Below are 22,197 nucleotides of genomic sequence, written 5' to 3' on the forward strand. Positions count from 1 at the left end.
TGTGCCACTGGAGTGCATCTTTAAAGGCTTAGCAAACTAGCATTTCCTGTATCTTCTTCACTTCTGTAAACACAGTACGTAAAAGAGTGGAAGAGCAGTCAGTTATTTCAGTCAGGCAGGAGCACTGCTGGGTCTGATCTACTCATACCAGCACAACACACACTAACACACCACCACGTCAGTGTTACTGCAGTGCTGAGAATGATCCACCACCCAAATAGTACCTGCTCTGTGAGGGTCCATGGGGGTCCTGACCACTGAAGAACAGGGTAAAAGGGAGCTAACAAAGTATGCAGAGAAACAGATGGACTACAGTCTGTAACTGTAGAACTACAAAGTACACCTATATAGTAAGTGGAGCTGATAAAATGGACAATGAGCAGAGAAACAAGGAGGTGGTCATAATGTTATGCCTGATCGATGTATGTTCTGAATGTGAATGCTGATGCTCTGCATCCGCTAAACCCTCTCATCTCTTTTTAATGCAGAACTTCATCTGTAGTTGTCATGGCGACTCCAGGGTTTGCAGAGGACCTACAGCCCTCCCAGCCCCAAGGGGGTAGCATAACCACATCCAAAGCTGTCCAGCAGAAAACCACGCCCACTGCCACGCCCCAGTTCCTCCCAGAGATACAGAGCCCTTCTAGCTCCGCCCCTTCGCAGACAGTCCCCACTGCTAGACCTAGTCAGGCCACGCCCCCGGGGAGCCAGAAGAAGACGGTTTTGGCCATACCTCCTCAAGTAACCGTGGCAGCAGTGCCTTATGTTGCCTCAGAGATTCAGAGCTCCGCCTCACAGTCCAGCAATGGCCAGAGCACGCCACAGTACATAGTGGTCACTGTTACCGGTAAGATGTAACTTATCACATGTATACACACACTTGTGCACTACTGTCCACAAGCTTGGAATCACAGTTTACAATTATATAAAGTCAGTTTTCTTGCAAACAGAGGTATGGAAATATTCTTATATGATGCCAGTGCTCGACAACTTCAGGCAGTTTGTACAAGGCTGTAAAATATTAAATTTCAGATGGTTTAGGCAAAAAGATTCAAGGTGAGCATTGCAGACAGTACCATTGTGGAGTTTGGCATTAATTCAATAATGTAAGAACAGTTTTGTTGTTGATAAATACATAACAAGATTCTAATATGCTTGTCATGAATAACTTCACAAGTTTTAAATAATTATTAGGAAGGAAGTAAAAATTGCAGAAATGGTAGATGTGCCCAGTATGATGAGAAATCAATAGGAAAACTGTAGAACATCCAGACTGAATTCATAATTAATTAATTAAACATTAATATTTAGAATACAGCTCTAATAAAAAGAATATTTAAAGTGATGTTATGGTAAAATTCAGTTCCTGAATGAATTTATAATAAAATTCATAACCAGAATGAAAGCATAATAAAAAATCTGAATTAATACAATTACAATAAAATTATTTCTCAGAATGAAATTATAAAATGATATTAGATGATATAATGGGAAAAATAATATCCAGAATATTCAGAAGTTCCAATAAAATTTATATCCAAAGTGATGTAATAAAATTGACATCCAGAAGGACGTATATAAAACTGTGAATATCCTAGAATGCAGATAGAAGTGATGATTGAATCTCAAGGCAGATAAAATTGACAAGAAGACCCTATGAATATATAATCACAGTGTAATTATTATCATTCAATAACTTCTTAAAATTTCCAAATACCTGAAATCTTGAGTAGACTATCTAAAAATAACTTCTAATGTCTTGTTTATAATATTATAATCTGCATTGTATAACAGCCACAACAAAGTAATATGTTATAAGGCTGCTACAGTGAACTATAAGGACTTCACCAAATCTGTTGGCTTTGAAAAAAGTAGTTTCAGTTTAATTCTGAATGTTTAAGCTATTAATGAACAACCTGCGCTTAAATTTACTCAAAATAGACTGAGGCTTGTTGTAAATCTGAGTTTGATCAAATTAATGCATTATAAAACACAGGCAGAGAGGGAGAGAAAGAAGCTGAAGGAGACTGACAGGACTGAAGGAGCAGATCCGATGGAGGTTAGTGATGAAGAAGAAAGCGAGGGAGAGTTGTATAAGCTTTCGGTTAAAATTAATACTGAATCTATTTTAACTTCACTGAGAAAATATAGTGTTTGTCACCACGACCATGAAATTGAGTCACCCAGCTTATTAAACATGCCTACAAAATCACGCTCTTCCTGATCCTACTGAGACTGAACTGATCTATAATCTGCGTTTGAGTAATATATTTAGGACCTTGCAGCTGATCTAAGAGAGAGGAGGTAGCAATACTTGGCTTCAGTACCTTTGCTCGATCTGTGCCTGCTGTAAGTGGATGGGTACAGTGTTTGTTATACTGGCTTTGAGCTTAATACAGACTATGAAGAGACAGACCTACTGGGTGTCAATTTAACCAAATAACCAGTTTTTGATCTGCTACACAGCTGATGTACTTGACATTTTCTGGCTGTTGCTACTATAAAAGTGCATTTTCAACATTTTGATGCCATTAAAAATATTCTCTTTGGGGACCATGCCCCCTGACCCCCCCCGCAGTACAGGCTTAGCCCCCATCCATTAACCTTTAGAGATTCCCCTGCGCCTATACAGAATCTGCACTTGATGAATTTTGTAGGCTTGTTTTGGCCAAGGCTTATGGCCGTCATTACCCCAAGGGACTGACGTCTCCTTCCGTTTTTCCCACCTTTGCTTCCTTTGTCATTCGCTACCTTTGCTGATACCAATACTGCGTGTCCCTGTTGCCGATAACGATAATACATTTAAGTGCCAGTATCGGTACCGATACCGTATCGGTGAAACGATGCTCCAAAGATGTCATTAACAACCCATAAAATAAACAGATGTTAACCTCGTAGCTCCAAAATGGTAACTTTACAGCAGAAGGAAGAAACCTACTTTACTTTTACTGTAAGTCAATGGATTCAGGCTTTTTCCCAAGTCATTTTGGGTCGTTTCTTTTGGTCCATTCTTCATGAAATTCACAGACAACGTAAAGGACAACAGGCATTTTCAAATTATGTCAAAAACTGAAAAACGACAAAAATGGAGATACAAGGTTTTGTTCCGACAGTAGCAATATGCTTATTGTGCCTCAGCATATTCTCTGCTTTTATTTACATGAATTTGCCTCAACCTGCTGGATAAAAGCACTCAGTTTACGTTTGAATTCACTCATATGTAACTCTGCAGTGTATAGTAGTGACAGCATGTGAGGTTTTTACCATTTACATATTTGAATGGTAGAACGCAACATGCTCAGTGTGTGTGAGAGTGAATGAATGTGTGTGAGTGGCCATGTTGTCTGAACGTGCTCTGTTGCTGCGTGTTTCGTGTTTATTTCTGGGTCCTTCTATTAGCGGAAAGACCCAGCAAGTGTCCCACATCTCACGTTACCCACCCCCCACCCCCTCCACACACCACAGACATCTGATACACACATTTTGTTTCCTCCTCATATGGCCAAACTGTAATCTCTCACCACACCTTTCACACTTTTCATTCGTTCAATATTTATTTCTCCATCTTTGTGATCACGAGTGTTTTTTTTTTTATTATGTAATAACAACACTGACTACAAACTGCAGCTTTTACCGTCTCACCTTAAATGGTGCCTTAGGCGCCAGAACGTAACTGCTGCACCATTTAAGGTGGAATGGGGACAATTCGAACAAGAAGGTGGCAACTGAGACGCTGACCTCAGCCTCGCGACTTTTTAGTGGTTGACAGTTTCGTTGCAGATTACATGTGTCAGCAAACCGGCTGGAGTGCATATAAATGCAGATAAGTCTGTCCATTCGTCTTTAAATTCTCGATGTTCATCTTTTCTTTGCCATTTTGTTACCTACTAGCTAGGAGGGATTGTTGTCTGCGTTGCTGTGTGACTAGCAGTCTGTGCCAGTCTTGAGGGTTAAGGGTTGGTAAATTAGGAGTTGTACATTAATTACAGTGTTTTTAGACCATTTACTGTTTCATTATTATTATATTGTTTCATAATTAATATTGACTAAAAATTTAGTTATGCTGTGGAGCCGCAAGAGAGCAGTAAAAGAGCCTCCAGAGCCGCATGTTGTTGACCCCTGGACTTGGGGTTCTGATATTCAGAAATAACATTCTAAACAAGTTCTAATGTTTTACAGGTTCTAATACTCTAATATTCTAATGTTCTAATTCTGTTCTAATATTCCAAAAACATGTTGTGTTCCAATTTGGGCATCACATGCTTACTTGCAGTGGTAGACCGAGACTCTTCTGCTGGCTTAGGTCTACTTCGTATGCTCTTCAAATGAGCGAGCAGCTAACCGCCTACACAACCTGTACACCTTGAACTATTCATGGCAAAAATCCTGAGGGTCTTGTAGGCTTGTTTTCACATATCATTGATCTGCGTTTTCTGGAGTGATGGAGCTCCATCCAATACCTTTGGGATGAGTTGGAGTTGATGTTCCAACACCTGGTGTAAAGCCTTCCCAGAAGAATAGAGGCTGTTACTGCAGCAAAGGGGGACAAACTCCCTATTAATTCCCTTGATTTCAGAAGAAACTTATTTCAGAAATAAGTAGATGCCTACAAACCTTTGGACGTGTAGAGCGTTTTTCCATGGCACAAAGTACCAAAACCTTGATCACCAGAAAACTGGAACTGTGCTTTTTCCTAATGGTCAAAAGTCCAGTACACAAAAGTCCAGTTTTATGTTTTTTTTGGTACCTGCTTAAGACTGATGGAACCTAATGACACTTGAGGGTGCTCTCCTGTGTCTTTGCTAACACTTGCAGCTAATGCTAATGACAGTTTAGCAAATAAATTCACTCTTCAGGGTGAAGATAGTCAGAAAGCACTTTTCCATGAGCCTGAAGTGCACTAGAATGTAGACTAGAATGACATGTTGATGTGTCTGTTGCTATTTTTTTTTAGAATTATTACTATGTGAACATTTGGCTAAAGTTACAGAAGTAAAGCAGGAATCTAATGTTAATGCTCTTAGCATTTATGCTAGTCTCCACAGAGTGATTTCACTCATATCACAACTTGTCGGAGAAATAGATAGATAGATAGATAGATAGATAGATCACTTTAATAATCCCAGAGGGAAATTCTCCTGAATAAATGAGCACATAAGTGTTTGTAATTGTAGAGAATCGTGAAAGTGCTGTACGTTTTGTAGCAGCCAACTAGCAAGATGGCTAGTTAGCCAAGTTAGACACTTTAGAGTGCCATAAAATGACCATAACGACAATTAAATTGCTGATTACTGTTGTTGTGATGGGTCCAGCTGTCTCAAGCCGGTGGAAAAAGAACTAAACTAGAACTAGTAGGATCCATTGGTTCCTGTTTAGGTCAGTCCTTATTTCTGAGTGCGCAGTGGAAAAACATCTATAGTTCATGATCCCCATCATGGTGATGGTGATGGAAAGCATTAGGGATGTTCACTTGATTGGTCCAGCACATAGAATTGCAGGGTTTGAGCTGTACAGTAGCACCTGCATGACCGAGAAAGAAAACATGAAAATGCAACAGGTTGCGCATGAGCTAGCAAAACTAAGCAAGGTGGATCCACTCTCTCTCTCTCTTTGTCCCTCTATCTCTTTCTCCATCTCTCCCTCTCTGTCCGAGCGCTGTGTTTACTAGAACATGAGAGTGCTTTGCCTTCTGTCGAGATTAGCCGCTCAAGGCTAGCCTCGTCCCGCTCCGTATAAGAGGAGCCAGAGGCGCTCTCTTGTTCTCTCTCTCCATCACTCCATCTCTCTTGTCCCTCTGTTTTCCCTCTGTGTTGTAAAGTCATGTTCTACAGTAGCTGCTTGTACACTCTGGAGCCGGCCTACCGTGAGTTGGAGGGGTCACGTTATTCGCTTTTAGGAGAGGTTTGGTCTGGAATAGGCTGAGCTGATGTAAAGGAATAGCTCGACTAAATATCGCTGTTGATGGAAGAAAAGCTTGTATCTCCAAAATGGTAACTTTACAGGAGAAGGAAAGAGCCTACTTTATTTTTAATGTGAGTCAATGGAACCAGACTTTTTTTTCCAAGCTATTTTGGGCTTCTTTTGGTCTGTTCTTCATGAAATTTACCCACAATTTAAAGGGCAACAGGCATTGTTTTAAAACGATATCAAAAACGGAAAAACAACAAAAAAACGGAGATACAAGGTTTTGTTCCGACAGCAGTGATACGCTTATGTGCTCCAGCATATTTTCTGCTTTTATTTACAGGAATTGACCTCAACCTGCTGGATAAAAACACTGAGTTTCCGTTTGAATTCACTCATAGTTAACTCTACAGTGTATAGTAGTGACAGCATGTAGTGGTGAGGTTTTACCATTTACATATTTGAATGGTAGAAAACTGAAAAAATGACAAAAATGGAAATACGAGGTTTTCTTCCAGCAGCACTGATATGCCATGGCTTAGTGCTTGGTGATAAATTGTCTGTACTATTATTCCAGTAGATTCCAGTAGTAACCATATGTACCATATGCTAGGTGCTTCAGATTGTTTTAAAGTTGAACATATATAAAAATCTAAATAAATAGGAAGTGCTTTCTGTCTGGTTAATGTTTATAATTCTGTGTAAAGAATCTATAGGAGTAATTCAGTCAAAACAAGCTATGGGCTGACAGGTTTGTAAGACATTCTTTAGAGTAGCAGCACTCTGGAAGCCTTGGCTAATTCATTTATTAATGCTAGCTTGAGTGTCATCTGATATTATGATATTGTGATATATATTTAAAGTTTCACAGTACTGAATTTTGTCAATACCTCCTACTGCTAAAGTGGTTTATGATGACTGAATGCTAGTAGCCTCCAGTTAGTGTGTTGTCATTGGTGAAATCCACATGAATTAGTTTCATACACTGTTAGCTGTGTTAGCATTTCAGACCGAGCTGTTCCTTTCGGTGGTTTTAATCTGGGTCTAACTCGTGTCATATGTTTTCCGGAGTGCTGCCGTCGTTTTTTTCTTTTATCTGTCTCTCGGTTCCTCTTTTCCTCTTCCTAAACACACACACACACACACACCCACACACACACACCCACATCTCTTTTCTCTCCGGTTAACCAACTGAAATAATCTTAAGCTGAATATCTAAATATCTTTCTCTCTCTCTCTCTCTCTCTGTAGAAGGGTCTCTCCATTCTAACGATTCCGTGTCAGACTCCAGTCCACCTCCTACTGTCCAGACAGGTGTGCCCACTCATGTAGTTCAACAGGTGCAGACTGTGCAGGTAACGGACACACACATTTATGTCCATACACTCCTACACACACAGACAGGCAGCAGACTCTTCTGACTGCTCTGTTTGGTTTCTGCTGGTGTAATGGTCTTTCAGTGTGAGTAAGCTGTGTGCTGAAGCCGTTGTTACTGTTTTCCACCAGCAGAGGTCAGTGGTGCAGACCACAGTGAAAAGCCAGACTAGCCAGCTGGGGGTTGCCAACCTGCACATCACTCCTGAGGTGAGTACAACACACACCCACTAGGGACATAGCCAGAATTTCATTGTAGGGGGTCTCATTACAGCTGCGGAGGGCAGCTAGGAAGCATGGTGCCCCAGAAACATTGCTAAAGTGAGACTGGGCACCACCAACTAGCCCACTAGCCCACTTTATTATAGCTTCCATAACAAGAGAGAGAAAAAAACGAAATTGTAAACACAACAATCAGTTGCTGACATTTAACTGCCTAGTTACTACAACAACAGACATTAGGCGATAAACTACAATCCTACCTTTTACAGCACTGTGTATGTGTCTGTAGGCCTGAATGATTTGCAGAAAATATGTGATGTAGTGATTTTCCTGACCGATATTGTGACCTCAGTTTAATTCACGAATATCTTGTAAAAATTAAGGTCCTGGGGTCGTATTACAGAAATTTCCTATGCTTTTGTCTCAAGTTAAGATCTGACAGGTCAAGTAAAAATTTTTACAAATTTGTATTACAGAAGCAAATCTTATCTTAATTTAGGAATCTTTTCTGACTGATATTGTGTCAGCGCTTTGTGCTGTTTATCAGAGCATCTCTGCTCTCCAGTTTCGGTTTTGGTTTCCCAAACGCTTTAGCTGAGCACGCTAACGTTTTTCCTCCTAATAAACAGACACACGTTCAGCTCTGTCTCCTCATTATTCACCACTGTCATTATAATATTTTATCTGATGAGTTTTCATCAACATTAATACACGAAGGTAATAAGAGGGGTGGTGGAGATTGTGTCTGCAGTGTCTGTGGCTTTAAAACACTTTTTCTCCAAAAAGAAACAGATGCACTTTTTCAGGCTTGAGACCAGCTGATGTGCTAGACTGGCAGTTAGTTGTGGTTGTGTGGTTGTGTGGTTTTCGCAGTATGTGGGTGTTTCTTTGGTTCTGATTGGTCTAACTCATCTGTATGCAGTTCATAAGCTCTGTGTTGTTGGGTTACATTTAAGACAGCATTGTTAATAATACAGACCAGAATTAAAATTGCAGATCTTGCAATTTGAAAATTGCACTCCAATGACAGTGCCACGTTTAAAGTGACTGAGCTCTTCAGTATGACCCATTCTACTGCCAGTGTTTGTCTGTGGAGATTGCATGGCTACGTGCTTGATTTTTTTTTGTCAGACAAGATGTACATCTGATAGCAATGGGTGTGGCTGAAACATCTGAACTAAATAATTAGGATGTGTGTCCACATACATTTGGCCATATAGTGTATTTTAGGGTGCTTCTTCACATCTGACAACAACAAAAATAACCCTTTTTAACTGTTTATTAATGTACAATGTCCCTGTCAAATAAATTAAGAAATAAGTAAAAATAAATGTCAGGGCATTTTGGTAGATGATGTGTCAGTTCAGGTCATTTTGGGTCAGCATTTTGTTGGGCTTGGATTAGTTTTGGACTCAAAACTTGGTGCTGTGAGTCAGCCAGGCTGGGATCAGGCCGAAAGTTCTTATGTGTTCAGACCAACATTTCTGGCCTGATTAAAGCTCTGATGATAAACACCTGCGGCTATATGTTTGTAGATCTCTCAGGTCGGGCAGCATGTGTACCCCAGCCAGGTTCAGTACGTGGAAGGTGATGGCAACTACAACAACACAGCCATGTGAGACATTCATATCTTATATCTTAATATTTTAATTTTTTATATTATCATCTAAACAAAAATGTCTGTTTCTCTTCTGAACCTGTTTTACAAATTTCTCTCTCTGTATTTCTTGCAGTCGTTCCAGTACTTATCCATACACAGACTCCACCCTCTACACTCAGGCCACGCCTTCTGGCACGTACTATGAAGCCCCACCCACGTCCACCTCTCAGGTTCCCACCCCTGTGACCTCTCAGCCAGTGTCCGTGACTACAGGGTCAGGCAGTGGAGCGGCACCCATGTTCTCCGGAGGTGGTACGGGGGTAACCGTGGTGACAGGTGGCACCTCCTCCAGTGGTGCGGGCGGAACTGGGGGCGGGACCAGTGGAGGAGGGGCAGGGAGTTACGTGGTTCAGGGGGGATACATGCTGAGTGGAAGCCAGAATTACTCCCCCACCCCACGTGCCTCACCTGCTACTGTGAGTACTGTCTGCGTGTGGATTCAAATGTAACATCCTGCAGTCGGGTACTGAAAATAAAACTTAGGCTGTGTCTGAAACACGTCTAGGGTAGGGTGTCCCGATTTTTGTTGAGATAGAGGGGTAGGGCGAAGCGTTAGGGCTGCATGGCCCTCCAAACGGAGGTTTTTCAGAGACACATTCCAAACGGATTGTTATGAGAAAAAAGAAAAAAAGCACAGGCAACAAAACATCAACAGCAGCTATCGGTTTCAGACACAGCCCACGCTGAGTTGTTAAAGGGGCACGCCAGCCAAATAAAACAAATTAGCCATTGTTACATCTGCTGTAAACATGCATACTCACTTTCTACAGTGGTACTGCAGCAGTCTCTAGAGTGAAAATTTTTGGTTTAAAGACCGAAAACCACTTTATGATGATGTATCTTGAAGGTGGAAGGACCTTTTAAAGAAACATCAAGCACTCTGGGTCGGATACTTGAGGATGGACTGTTTGAAATGTGGGTTTTTGGTTAGCGGGCGAATCCAGATAGCCAAAGATAGTTCAGTTGTTAAGCCAAATATCATTTTTGTATTTATAAGCCTCTACATCAGTGACTACCATTGAGGTGGAAGGACTCCCAGTGGTTGTCTTACGTAGTTGTGTGAAGCATTATGGGTATTGTAATGAGAGAACAAAATCATGAATTCTGTCAAAACGATGAGGTATACAGTACCGTGCTACAGAAAATTACATAACAGGCCGTGACAAATAACATTTTAATTGCTAGTGACTGGAATGCCCCTTTAATTCATCTCAAACAGACTTGCTTATGAGGTTTCTGATGCTGTATCTGTGACTGTTGTAGCTATACTAATGTACTTTTGTATATTTTAGATCGCAGTATGTCATACAGAGTGAGAAACCTCATAATCAAGTGTATTTGCGATCACTGAACAGCTTAACAGAGTTTGACGCTGATGTGTGATTTAGGCATGCATTTAGCACAATGCTGATTGATAGGGTATAGCTTCTGCTAGCTACTTTAGCCTTGTAGCTCCAGTAAAAAAGCAAAGAAGCAAATTTCAGACACCGAACATGTCTTGGCTGATTGGCTGGACAGTTGTAAGCAATAGTTTAGGCGCCCCTAGTCAGTTTATGCTTTGTTGATAGTCTAAAATAAAATAAGTGAAGACATCCTCTACAGAGAACACTTCTGCAGATTTTAATGCACAGTTACTGTTTATTTGTAAATTACTTATTATTTGTCAATATAACATGCAAAAAAAAACCCATAAAATAGTGGCTGTGCAAAGGTTGTGGAACAATTCATATTTTATGTATTACATATTATTATATATTATGTTGTAGATTTATTTTTCCAGTATTTCAAACCCAGCAAATAAATGGAAATTGTACAGAAAATGTCATATTTAAGTGTGTTCTCTGTAGAGGATGTGTTCAATAAACAAAACATGTAAGTTGACCAGGGGTGTTCAAACTCCATATGACTGTATTTGGAGTAAGGGAAACTTTAGAGTAACTTTAAGCCTCCTTAAATGTTAATGGTATGGTCCAGGCTGCATTATTATGTTATTCATTATTCTTCTTGTATGAATGAATTAATCCAGTGTGTGTGGTAAATTTGTGTGTCAAAGTCTGGAGTGCAATGGTAGTCATTGTTTCTCTGTAGGACCATGTACGTCCATCTGTATGATAATATATACATTAGAAGAATGAGATGGTAAAATAGAAACAGTGAATGAACTTCTTTGTGTCTCTCTGTCTTTCAGCTGCAGTGGTTGTTTGATAATTATGAAACAGCTGAAGGTGTCAGTCTTCCTCGCTGCACTCTGTACTGTCACTACCTGCTGCACTGTCAGGAGGCCAAGCTGGAGCCCGTTAACGCAGCGTCCTTCGGCAAGCTCATCCGATCTGTCTTCATGGGCTTACGCACCAGGCGCCTGGGGACCAGGTACACACACACACACACACACACACCCTCCCACACACATCAGAGTTTCAACTACGAGAGTTTTAGTGCCAGTCATAGTGTCTGGAAATGATTGTTTGTCAGACAAGTAAAATCACGGTCATATTAGTGTTGTGCAAAATCTAGTGGTGTCACCTATGGCGTATTCCCCAACGGCTTAGAATAACTGTGCTCTGACAGAGCTCGACTCATCAACATTACTGCAGCTACAACCCAGCAGGTGGATAAAAACCAAGCAAATTAGACCAGAATGACCATGAAAAAGATGAAAAGATTTGTAGACACTTCAGACACAGGCTCCAGAAAATGCTATGGCATAAGCTAGATTGGCGGACTGCACTGTATAGCTTACATTTCTTCAGAGTTCTGAAAATTCCAGTCCATGAGATTTTACAAAAACTAGTAAAAGTGGCTACCAAAACTGCCAAAGCTTTTAAATAGTAAATTTACACACATGCGTAAAGCTTAAGTTTGGTTGTTATTCGCCAGCTTCTCATTAGAATTATTAGCAGTTACACTAAGGTGCCTTAAATGTAGAATGAATTACAAAAGTTGGCGAATATAAAGCCAACATTAGCTTCCTTCAATAAAAGCATTATTTTACCTCAAGACACTCATTAATTTATCTCAGTAAATGCTCCTTAATCAACAAATACCTCAAACATTCGCTTGGAAATGTTTACTGAGCAGCGAACAAGCAGCACAGAGCTAAACGCATCTCACTGGCTGATCTAACGCTGCGTCCCAAACCACACACTTCTGTACTTGACCTACTACACTAATTAGATCCCTTCTGATGGGATTTGTGCTATTTTTACACAGTATTTAGTTTGTTAGTATGCAGTTTGGGAAGGGGTGCCAGTAACGCAGCAGGAAATCTCAGCTGTTCAGATTTCAGCTTTTCTTTGTTATCATTACAGCAACAAATCAAATAAAATCAAGGCAACACATTCAAATATATCAGTGACGTCAGCGGAATACTATCAGTTGTTATGTTTGATGTCATGACGGCTAAATAGAATGCATTTAGCAAAATTTAGCAAGCCGTTCTGTGCACTTTTAAACTAGTAGTCACAAAAGAATTAATTCAAAACAGGCTGTTTGTTGCTGTTTAGTTTCCATATATGGATTGTATGGACTGGGGGTAGTGAATGATACATTTAGAAAATTTAAAAATGTCTACCTACTACATCAAGCTCATGTTTTTAAAAAAAGTGGGGAAAATGAGTTTTTCTAAGATATGGGTTCTTTAAACGAGATTCTGTGTCAAACCAAACAACTCCTGATGTGTTTATGTGCGTTTCAGAGGGAACTCCAAGTACCACTACTATGGGCTTCGGATCAAGAGCAGCTCCCCCCTGCAAAGGCTAATGGAGGACCAGCAGTACCTGGCCATGAGACAGCAGCCCTTCTCCCATAAGCACAAGTATGTGTGTGACTGAACAGTGGGGTTCACAAGTCTGAGACCACTAGGGAAAATGCTTCTGTTTTGCGTTTTCGTTCTAATTCAATGCATCATTTTTCATTTATCCACATAATGATTTGAGTGAAAGTGGAATCTTTGAAATTTGGCCATGAATTTCAGTGTTTCTTAGTATTTAGTATGTCCTTGTTTTACTTTAATGACAGTGTGCGCTCAACGCATCTACACGTTTGTGCCGAAGCTGATGAGTAGATCAAATCCACCTGAGAATTGTCTGAATACAAGCTTTGATGGAAGGGATAAGACCAAATGTGGCCTGTTTCTGTATAAGGACTATAACATTAACATTAACACTGAGCATGTTAAGGCCAAATTTGCTGAAATTTGTATAGTGATGTATTAATAGTGCAGAATAATTCTCTTTGTTTTAATGGTCATTTTTCTTTGTTTTCAATTTTTAAGAATTCTTAAACTTTCTGTGTTTACTTTCAAGCTTAAATGTCAGTGTGGTCTCAGATATTTGGACTACACTGTATATGTGTTATGCTTGCTGAGTTTGATTTGATGACATCATCGCAGTGTCTACAGACTAGACCAGCTGTGTTATTTTTACATTGAGACTGGTGACTGGGATTTGCCATTTGAATTCATGCGCAAGTACAAACATGAGATGGAAAGAGTTCTAAATGAAGTCACAGTGTTCAATGCAAACAGGTTTGACTGTTGGCTATTTTGCCCCTTAACACTACTGTGTAGCCAAATCAGGCCTATAGATTACATTTTTACATTTTCTTTTTTTTTAAATATGAATGATAATGTGGTCTACTTATGTATAAAAGAGCATTTTTATATTAAACAAATTACATTTTTGAAGAAAAAACATGCCCCCATGCTGCTTGGTGTGTTAAATAGGAATTTTACACAGATTTTTCAAATGTTCCCCATAATTCAATCGTTAAGATGTAAACAGAGTCATTCAGAGTGGTTTGATGTGAAATGGTTCACTGTAGAGAAACTTACAGACTCAGATTTCTTTACAGTGGTGGTGATGGGAACCAGGGGTCACAATGTCTACAACACAAATATAGCCATTTTATTTAAAACCACCAGTGAACCTACATGATTTTGATAATAGTAAAACAGTAGCAGGTCTGAAAAAGTAAGTTCTGTTTGGGGACTATTTAGCCTGCATGTACCTCTTCACCATTTATGAATTTTTAAAAATCTGTTTTAGGCCAGAATCTTCTCAAAACTACCATAAAACAGTGACTCAGACATTAGCATATTCATATCGGTTTTATGTAATGATATTCTGTCTCAATGTCTTAACCATTTAATTATTTAATTATATGCTAAAAATATAGAAAAATTGGTGGAATTCTGGGTTTTCAGTCCTTTGGATTCCCCACCCTGCTCAGACAATACCTGACACAGGTACTGAGTGTCATACAGCCCCTGGTTGCCTGAAGCAGGTGTGCTAGGAGCTGAAATGGAGCAGATATGTGGACTGGATTGGAGCTGAAGGACTCCATTTTATGGATTTGATATGGTTGAACAGGGACCGCTTGCTTCAGTTTGCTTGACAGGTTTCCTCTTTTGCAGGATAAAGCCGGTGCAGAAAGTTGAAGGAATGACCAACGGGATGGCGATGGGGGTGGGCTCAGGACAGGGGGGGGGGCTGGTTGACATCAGCTCTCAAGTTCAGCACTATCAGCAGTTTTTAGGTAAAGCACTCACACATAAACTCACACAAATTAAATTTGGAAATGACCATGATGCCTATAGTAAAACTCAAGAGTATACAGTACTGTTAAAAAGTTTAGACACACTTAACCCCTTACTTGGCCATGGCCCGCTGGCAGGCCCAAAGTTTTATTACATACTTCTATAGCTCAACTCGCTCAACCAGTTTGCAAAGTCCCTGTAGATACTGAATAATAAGCCTTAGTATATAATTAGGCTGGGATTTTAAGGGGTTAATTATGTGTTTTTCTGGTGAGTCTGTATGAATTTAAGTGCAAAAAACAAATGTAATTTCAAACCATTTTTAAACAAAATATATCTAAATTTAGAGCTGAAAAATGTTGAGTTGGAAACACAATCATTGTGTCACTGTAATTGTAAAATGAAGAATTTTTAAATTGTGTCCAGAATGCTGAACAGAGCTATAGATTCCAAAATGACTAAAATGAAAGCTGTAGGATAATGAGAATGCATAAAATGTATAATAATACACCCCCATTTCCAAAAATTATATATGAAAATTATATGCCCATTTTGAATTTGATGCCATCAACACGTTTCAAAAGAGTTGAGATGGGGGCATGTTTACCTCTGTGTACCTCTTCTTTTAACAACACTGCTGTAGTTTTGAAATGTTTTCCCATTCTTGTCTGATATAGGATTTTCATCAGTTCAGGGTCTCCTTTGTCATATTTTTCATTTTATAATGTGCTAAATGTTTTCAGTGGTGACAGGTCTGGACTGCAGGCAAGTCAGTTTAGCACCCGGACCCTTTTAATACAAAGCCATGCTGCTGTAATACATCTGTAATACACCAAGCTGAGTGGTCTTTAGCCCAGAGGTCACAGCATTCATGATTTCCAAAAAGAATTTCAAATTTTTGATTTGTCAGACCACAAAACACTTTTCCACTTCCCCTTAGTCCATTTTAAATGAGCTTGGGCCCAAAGAAGGTGGCAGCATTTCTGGATCCTGTTTATATACGGTTTCTTCTTTGAGTTTAAGAGTTTTAATTAGCATTTGTGGATGCAGCACCGAACTGTTTTCACAGACAGTGGTTTTCAGAAGTGTTTCTGAGCCCATGCAGTGATTTCCACTATAGAATCATGTCTGTTTTAAATGCAGTGCCGCCTGAGGGCTCAAAGGGCCTTGTTCCCTTGCATACAGAGATTTCTCCAGATTCTCTGACTCTTTTAATGTTATATGTACCGTAGATGATGAAAAGCAAAAGTTCTTTGCTATTTTATGTTGAGAAATGTTATTTTTTAATTGTTGCACTTGATCGTGCAGTCTTTCACAGAGTGGTGAACCCCTCTTCATCTTTACTTCTGAAAGACTCCGCCTCTCTGAGATGCTCTTTTATACCCAATCATGTTATTGACCTGTTGTCAATCAACCACTAGGTGTTTTTTTTAAGCATTGCACAACTTTACCACACTTTTGTTGCCCCCGTCCCAACTTTTTTTGGAATGTGTTGTCAGCATCAAATTTAAAATGGGCAGATATTTTTCAAAAAACAATCAAATTTCTCAGTTTCAACATTTTAATATGTTGTCTTTGAAGCATTTTCAATGAAATATAGGGTTTAAATACACATCAATGCATTTTGTGTTTATTTATATTTTTCACAGTGTCCCAACTTTTTTGGAAATGGGGTCGTAAAAGATAAAATGAATAATCTCTCTTTCTCTTACTCAGAGGCATCCCGCTCTCTGCCAGAGTTTCCAGATATTGATCTCCAAGGGAAGCCCCTGCCAGACGGAATTCTTCCAGAGCACATTCGGGCGTTCCAGCAGCTCTACAGAGAACACTGCGAGGTAGAACCATGCTCCAAGTGTGTGTGTGTGTGTGTGTGTGGAGTAACTGCCCAAGGCTGAGTGTGTGAATGTGCATGTGTACTTACAGTACCGTGCAAAAATCTTCGTACCGTGCAAAGATCTTCGTTTATTTAGTTTCCAGTCAAAATAGCCAATAGGTACATGTTCGGAAAAAGTCAGGAAACAACGAAGGAAATATACATTTACCAGAAATTTACACAAAAGCCTCAACAACTAAATACAATATCACATTTTTTAGTATTTATTATGTCCACATATGTCTTGCAGGTGGTTGTTAGGTGTCCCATTTTCTCTGGAGCTTTTAATCACTGTTAAACTCCAGTTTTGGAAGCTCCTGATTTCTTACTTATTTTTCTTTAGTCCTTCGTTATGCTAGTGGATTATCCTATATCTAATCTCCTCAGAAATATCCTGAAAAATGATGAACTTTATAGCTCAATGGGGGTTGTCACTGAAATTGAATGAAACTGAATGCTTGTGTGTGCTTTAGGCTATCGTGGATGTGATGGTGAACCTGCAGTTTACTCTGGTAGAGACTCTGTGGAAGAGCTTCTGGAGATTCACTGAGGGCCCGAACAATGACATGGATATGGATCTGTGAGTGCATCACACAAACACACACAGTATTGCTGCAACTAACAATTTTTTTTATATATATAATCACAGTTATTGTATTAACTGTTATGTGATTTATCGACTTATCTAGCTATTACATCTTCTTCAGTTCTTCTCTCTTTACCACTGCCATCATTCAAAGTTCCTTATGTGCTGAATGATGTTATTTATAGTGTTGTAAACTAATAGAAGCCACGTCAGAAGCCATATTATCATATTTTTACATTTATATTTTGTTGACAACAAATGAACTTTCTAGTCTATAATGCTCTATAATGTTCCACTGATTGTTACAGCCCTGAAGCACACATAGACCCATATACACACTACCTTGATGATGTTCATGCTGAGTTCTCTGTGCTGTATATTTCAATCTGGTCTGTGTTGTGTAGTCATGGTGAATCAGAGAAGCGGTTGCCGAAGGTATGTTTGGTGCTGCTGTGTAAATATGAGCCTGTTTTGCGCTGGAGCCGCAACTGTGACAACACCCTCTACCAGACTCTAGTGGAAATCCTCATTCCTGATGTCCTCAGACCCATACCCAGTGAGTTACACAGCTCTGCACAACTCTACACAGATCTACACTACTCTACACAGATCTAAACTACTCTACACAGCTCTACACAACATTACACAGCACTACATAACTCCCACTACCAGACTGTAGTGGAAATCCTCATTCCTGATTTCCTTAGGCCCCTACCCAGTGAGTTACACAGCTCTACACAACTCTATACAGATCTATTTTACACCGATCTATACAACTCTACACAACATTACACAGCACTATACAACTCCCTCTACCAGACTTTAGTAGAATCCTCATTCCTGACGTCCTCAGATACATAACCACCGAGATACACAACTCTACACAACACTACACAACTCTACACAAGTCCTATTCGCAGACTTAAGTGGAAAGCCTCATCCCTGACATCCTCAGACACATACCCAGTGAGATACACAACTCTACACAGTTCAACACTTCAAAACTCTCCAGAACTCACTTGAGTAGAAAGTTTCATCCCTGAACATTCTCAGATTTATACCCAGTTATTTACACAGCTCTGCACAACACTACACAGCTCTATACAACACTACACAACTCTACACAACTCCCTCTACCAGACTTTGGTGGAAATCCTCATCACTAACATCCTTACATAACCCATGAGTTATGAGTTACTCAACACAAGACTGCATTACTCAACACAAGACTGCATTACTCAACACAAGACTGCATTACTCAAAAAGACCAGTCCTGCATAACTTTGTGCAGTTCTCTCTGAAACGCTGCACATTAAGGAATTATGAGTGCTCTAATAGATTCTCCTTTAGTGGATCAGTAGAAACACTGTGTGTTGTGTTTCCTCAGGTGCCTTAACCCAAGCTATCCGAAACTGTGCCAAAAGCTTAGAGAACTGGCTCACCAGTGCCATGATGAACATACCAGAGGAGATGGTCCGAATCAAGGTCAGTCAGACAGACAGACACACACACACACACACACACACACACACACACACACACACACACACACACACAGAGGGTTCAAATTGAGCGAGGGCAAGACCTCCCATAAGAGTAAAAGGACCAACCATAAGAGAGACACATTTGAACTTGAGGAGGTCTCTTAAGCAAAATTACAATTTTCAGACACAATGAATGCCCTCATGAGGTGACCATCTTCTTTTCTACATTTGTGTCACATTTAGCATTAGATTCCTCCCACAGGATAAACTCTAACCTCGCTTGTCCCAAATTCAGAACAGAACCGTACAACAACCGGTTTGGAATTGAAGACAATTAAAGCTTGAGAGTTTTATTAGAGTTTTATTTTAGGCTGTTGGAGAACATGCGATGGGTAACGTTCACACTAGCCTACTGCATTATAGCGTGTTTTTTGTGCAGCAACCAATATATCATCAGATTTTTACAGATTTGTCTGAAAAACAAAATCTTAGTTTGATTTTGCTTCCCACAAAAATTTCCTACTGCAGACTAAAATAAATGTTTTGCTACTTAAATCAGTACATTGTAATTAATATAGATAGACAATTTATATTGTATATAAATATACAATATACAGGTCTCCTCATAGTCCAGCTTTCCACCAGGGGACCCCCACAAACTACACAAAATTGAAATACAACCAACATACACACACATGCACACTTTCTCTCATACACAAACATGTTTTGTATGTCCTTTGTACGTGTACGTGTGTGTGTGTGTGTAGGTTGTGTGTGCAGGAGCGTTTGCACAGACTCTGCGCAGGTACACTTCTCTGAATCACCTGGCCCAGGCCGCCCGGGCTGTGCTGCAGAACTCAGCCCAAATCACCCAGATGCTCAATGACCTCAACAGAGTGGACTTCACTAACGTACAGGTATATATACACATACACACACATACGCTCCTCCATACTCATATATACTCATATAACATTATCATTCAAAAGTTCACAATCAGCGTTTCAGTTATGCAAGACATATTTGGTTGTATAGACATTATTCTAATATAGTAGTTCGGTGCAAAATTACAGGTTTATTGGAAATTCTTAATTAAAAAGAAAATGTTTTAGATAATAAATGAAGCTCCAGATGACTCTGAAATGTATAACATTAATGAGAAAATTATAATAAAATTAACATCAGAATGAAGTTCTGATAAAATTTAGATCCACAGCAGAGTTATTATTACATTAATATCCAAAGTGAGGTTATAATAAAATTCATATTCAAAATGATCCTCTAATAAAATTAACATGCTGAGAGAAGTCCTATAAAATTAATATCCAGAATCAGGTTCTAACAAAATTACTGTACAGAATGAAGATAATAAAATTAATATCAAGAATAAAGTTCTAATAAAATTAATATCAAGAAAAAGTCTGCAGGCCTATAGCTGCCCCCCCACCACAGCTCCTCACCCTTCACTGTGTGTGTGTGTGTGTTTGTACACAGGAGCAGGCATCGTGGGTGTGCGTGTGTGATGAGCGGATGGTGCAGCGGATCGAGCAGGACTTTAAGATGACCCTGCAGCAGCAGAAGTCTTTGGAGCAGTGGGCGGCCTGGCTGGACGGAGTTGTCTCCCAGGTCCTAAAGCCCTACAGCTCCAGCCCGGGATTTCCCAAAGCTGCTAAACTCTTTCTGCTCAAGTGGAGCTTCTACAGGTCAGCACAGCTGAGTTTAATCCTGTGACACCAAAAGATTCTTTCAATCAACATTTGCTGAGTTTACTGCTTTGTGCTAACGTGATGTAATAAGTGTTTTGTCCATAAGAGTGAAAAAAGCCTATTACTTAAATGCAAATAACTGTTTGTGCCAGTACTGTATATACTGTGTAAACATTTTAATCATATGCTTCTATTACGTTTACAAAAATTATTTAATATCTGGCCCACATTACAGGACAATCAGGGCAAATTTGAGGCCGATTTGCCCCTCCCGACTTAGTGTGGGCCAGGCATAAGATGCGCACGTTGAGATTTAAAGTGTCTCTTTCTGTTGAGCCCTACTCTCTAAACCCTCCTCTGTTCTCTGTAGCTCTATGGTGATCAGGGATCTGACCCTGCGCAGTGCGGCCAGTTTCGGCTCTTTCCATCTCATCCGCCTGCTCTATGATGAGTACATGTATTACCTGGTGGAGCACAGGGTGGCCCAGGCCAAAGGAGAAACGCCTATCGCTGTAATGGGAGAGGTACACAAACAGTCTTTCTCATACAGATACAGACGTCTACACATAAACCACACTGTACACATGTACAGCATGTAAACACTGTAAATATTAAGGCTGGGCGATATGGCAAATACAATATCATGATACCTCAAGACGATATTTAGATTTCAGAGATTTGCACCAGCAGATCAGTAGTGCCGTATAAGACTGTGACAAATAAACTCTTTAAAAACAGGAAAAAAATGCATAAAATTACATCATAATGAGCAAAATCAAGATCCACTCAGCTACTTGCTTCTGTGCAGTTTATGCAGCTACTACACAATGGTCGTTTACAGGCTCTGTATAATTAGTCTTTTTAAGATACATGCAGTTTTTAAAAATGTTCTACAATAAGTGTTCTAGAACAAAGCCGTGTTCTTCAGTGAAGCAGTGTTCTTCAGAGAAGCAGTGTTAAATCTAGAAGTAAGTAGTGCTCTAGAATAATGCAGTGCTCTGAAATAAAGCAGTGCTGTAGAATTAAGCAGTGTTCTAGAATAAAGTGGTGCTCTAGAATAAAGTGGTGCTCTAGAATAAAGCAGTGCTCTGAAATAAAGCAGTGTTGTAGAATTAAGCAGTGTTCTAGAATAAAAAGTGGTGCTCTAGAATAATGCAGTGCTCTGAAATAAAGCAGTGTTCTAGAATAAAGTGGTGCTCTAGAATAATGCAGTGCTCTGAAATAAAAGCAGTGTTCTAGAATAAAGCAGTGTTGTGGAATAAAGCTGTTTTAAAATAAAACAGTGTTCTAGAATAGTGTTCTAAAAGTACCGATGGCACCCAGGATGTACTCTTTTATAAATTGTAGATTAATTTGACTGTAAATTATACAATCAAATAAAAGCAGTGTCGTAGAACTAAACAGTGTTCTAGAATAAAGCGGTGCTCTAGAACACAGCAGTGCTCTAAAATAAAGCAGTGTTCTAGAATGAAGCAGTGTTGTAGAATAAAGCAGTGTTCTAGAATAGTGTTCTAGAAGTACTGATGGCAACCAGGATACACTCTATTTAATAAATTGTAGATTAATTTCACTGTAAATTATAAATGATATAAAAGAAATTTATCACAGTAACAATAATATATCGTCACATCACACAATTCTAGTAAATCTTACAGAGCCACTATTTGCAAGTTAGCGCTTTAGTTGTTTACTTTGCGTCCGTATTCAGTTACTGTGCATATATGATTAGCTTTTTACATTTTCTTCAATACACTCGTTTGCTAAATAGTACACAAAAATGGTTACATTTAATATTTGTAGGAGTAAGAACACTGTTTTGAATTCAGGTTTCATCAGTGTACTCAGGTCTGTT

General features: G+C 39.4%; 1 protein-coding gene across 2 annotated transcripts in view; it reads left to right on the forward strand.

Annotated features, from left to right (window-relative positions):
* Positions 1 to 22,197, forward strand: part of rfx1b (regulatory factor X, 1b (influences HLA class II expression)) — a 31,925-nt gene that overhangs the window by 4,682 nt on the left and 5,046 nt on the right. The window contains exons 2-16 of one of the 2 annotated variants that reach the window (XM_036557212.1): positions 489 to 847; positions 7,156 to 7,259; positions 7,411 to 7,488; positions 9,036 to 9,115; positions 9,234 to 9,576; positions 11,349 to 11,530; positions 12,855 to 12,974; positions 14,574 to 14,695; positions 16,413 to 16,531; positions 17,043 to 17,149; positions 17,560 to 17,711; positions 18,543 to 18,640; positions 19,407 to 19,556; positions 20,134 to 20,342; positions 20,716 to 20,869. In XM_036557212.1, the coding sequence (XP_036413105.1) occupies positions 508 to 847; positions 7,156 to 7,259; positions 7,411 to 7,488; positions 9,036 to 9,115; positions 9,234 to 9,576; positions 11,349 to 11,530; positions 12,855 to 12,974; positions 14,574 to 14,695; positions 16,413 to 16,531; positions 17,043 to 17,149; positions 17,560 to 17,711; positions 18,543 to 18,640; positions 19,407 to 19,556; positions 20,134 to 20,342; positions 20,716 to 20,869 (2,358 nt within the window). In that variant the 5' untranslated portion in view covers positions 489 to 507. The remainder of the gene's footprint in view (positions 1 to 488; positions 848 to 7,155; positions 7,260 to 7,410; positions 7,489 to 9,035; positions 9,116 to 9,233; positions 9,577 to 11,348; positions 11,531 to 12,854; positions 12,975 to 14,573; positions 14,696 to 16,412; positions 16,532 to 17,042; positions 17,150 to 17,559; positions 17,712 to 18,542; positions 18,641 to 19,406; positions 19,557 to 20,133; positions 20,343 to 20,715; positions 20,870 to 22,197) is intronic. The other variant, XM_036557213.1, reaches the window with a different exon arrangement.

The sequence above is a fragment of the Colossoma macropomum genome, unplaced genomic scaffold (assembly GCF_904425465.1).
Source record: "Colossoma macropomum unplaced genomic scaffold, Colossoma_macropomum, whole genome shotgun sequence".
NCBI classification, from domain to species: Eukaryota; Metazoa; Chordata; class Actinopteri; order Characiformes; family Serrasalmidae; genus Colossoma; species Colossoma macropomum.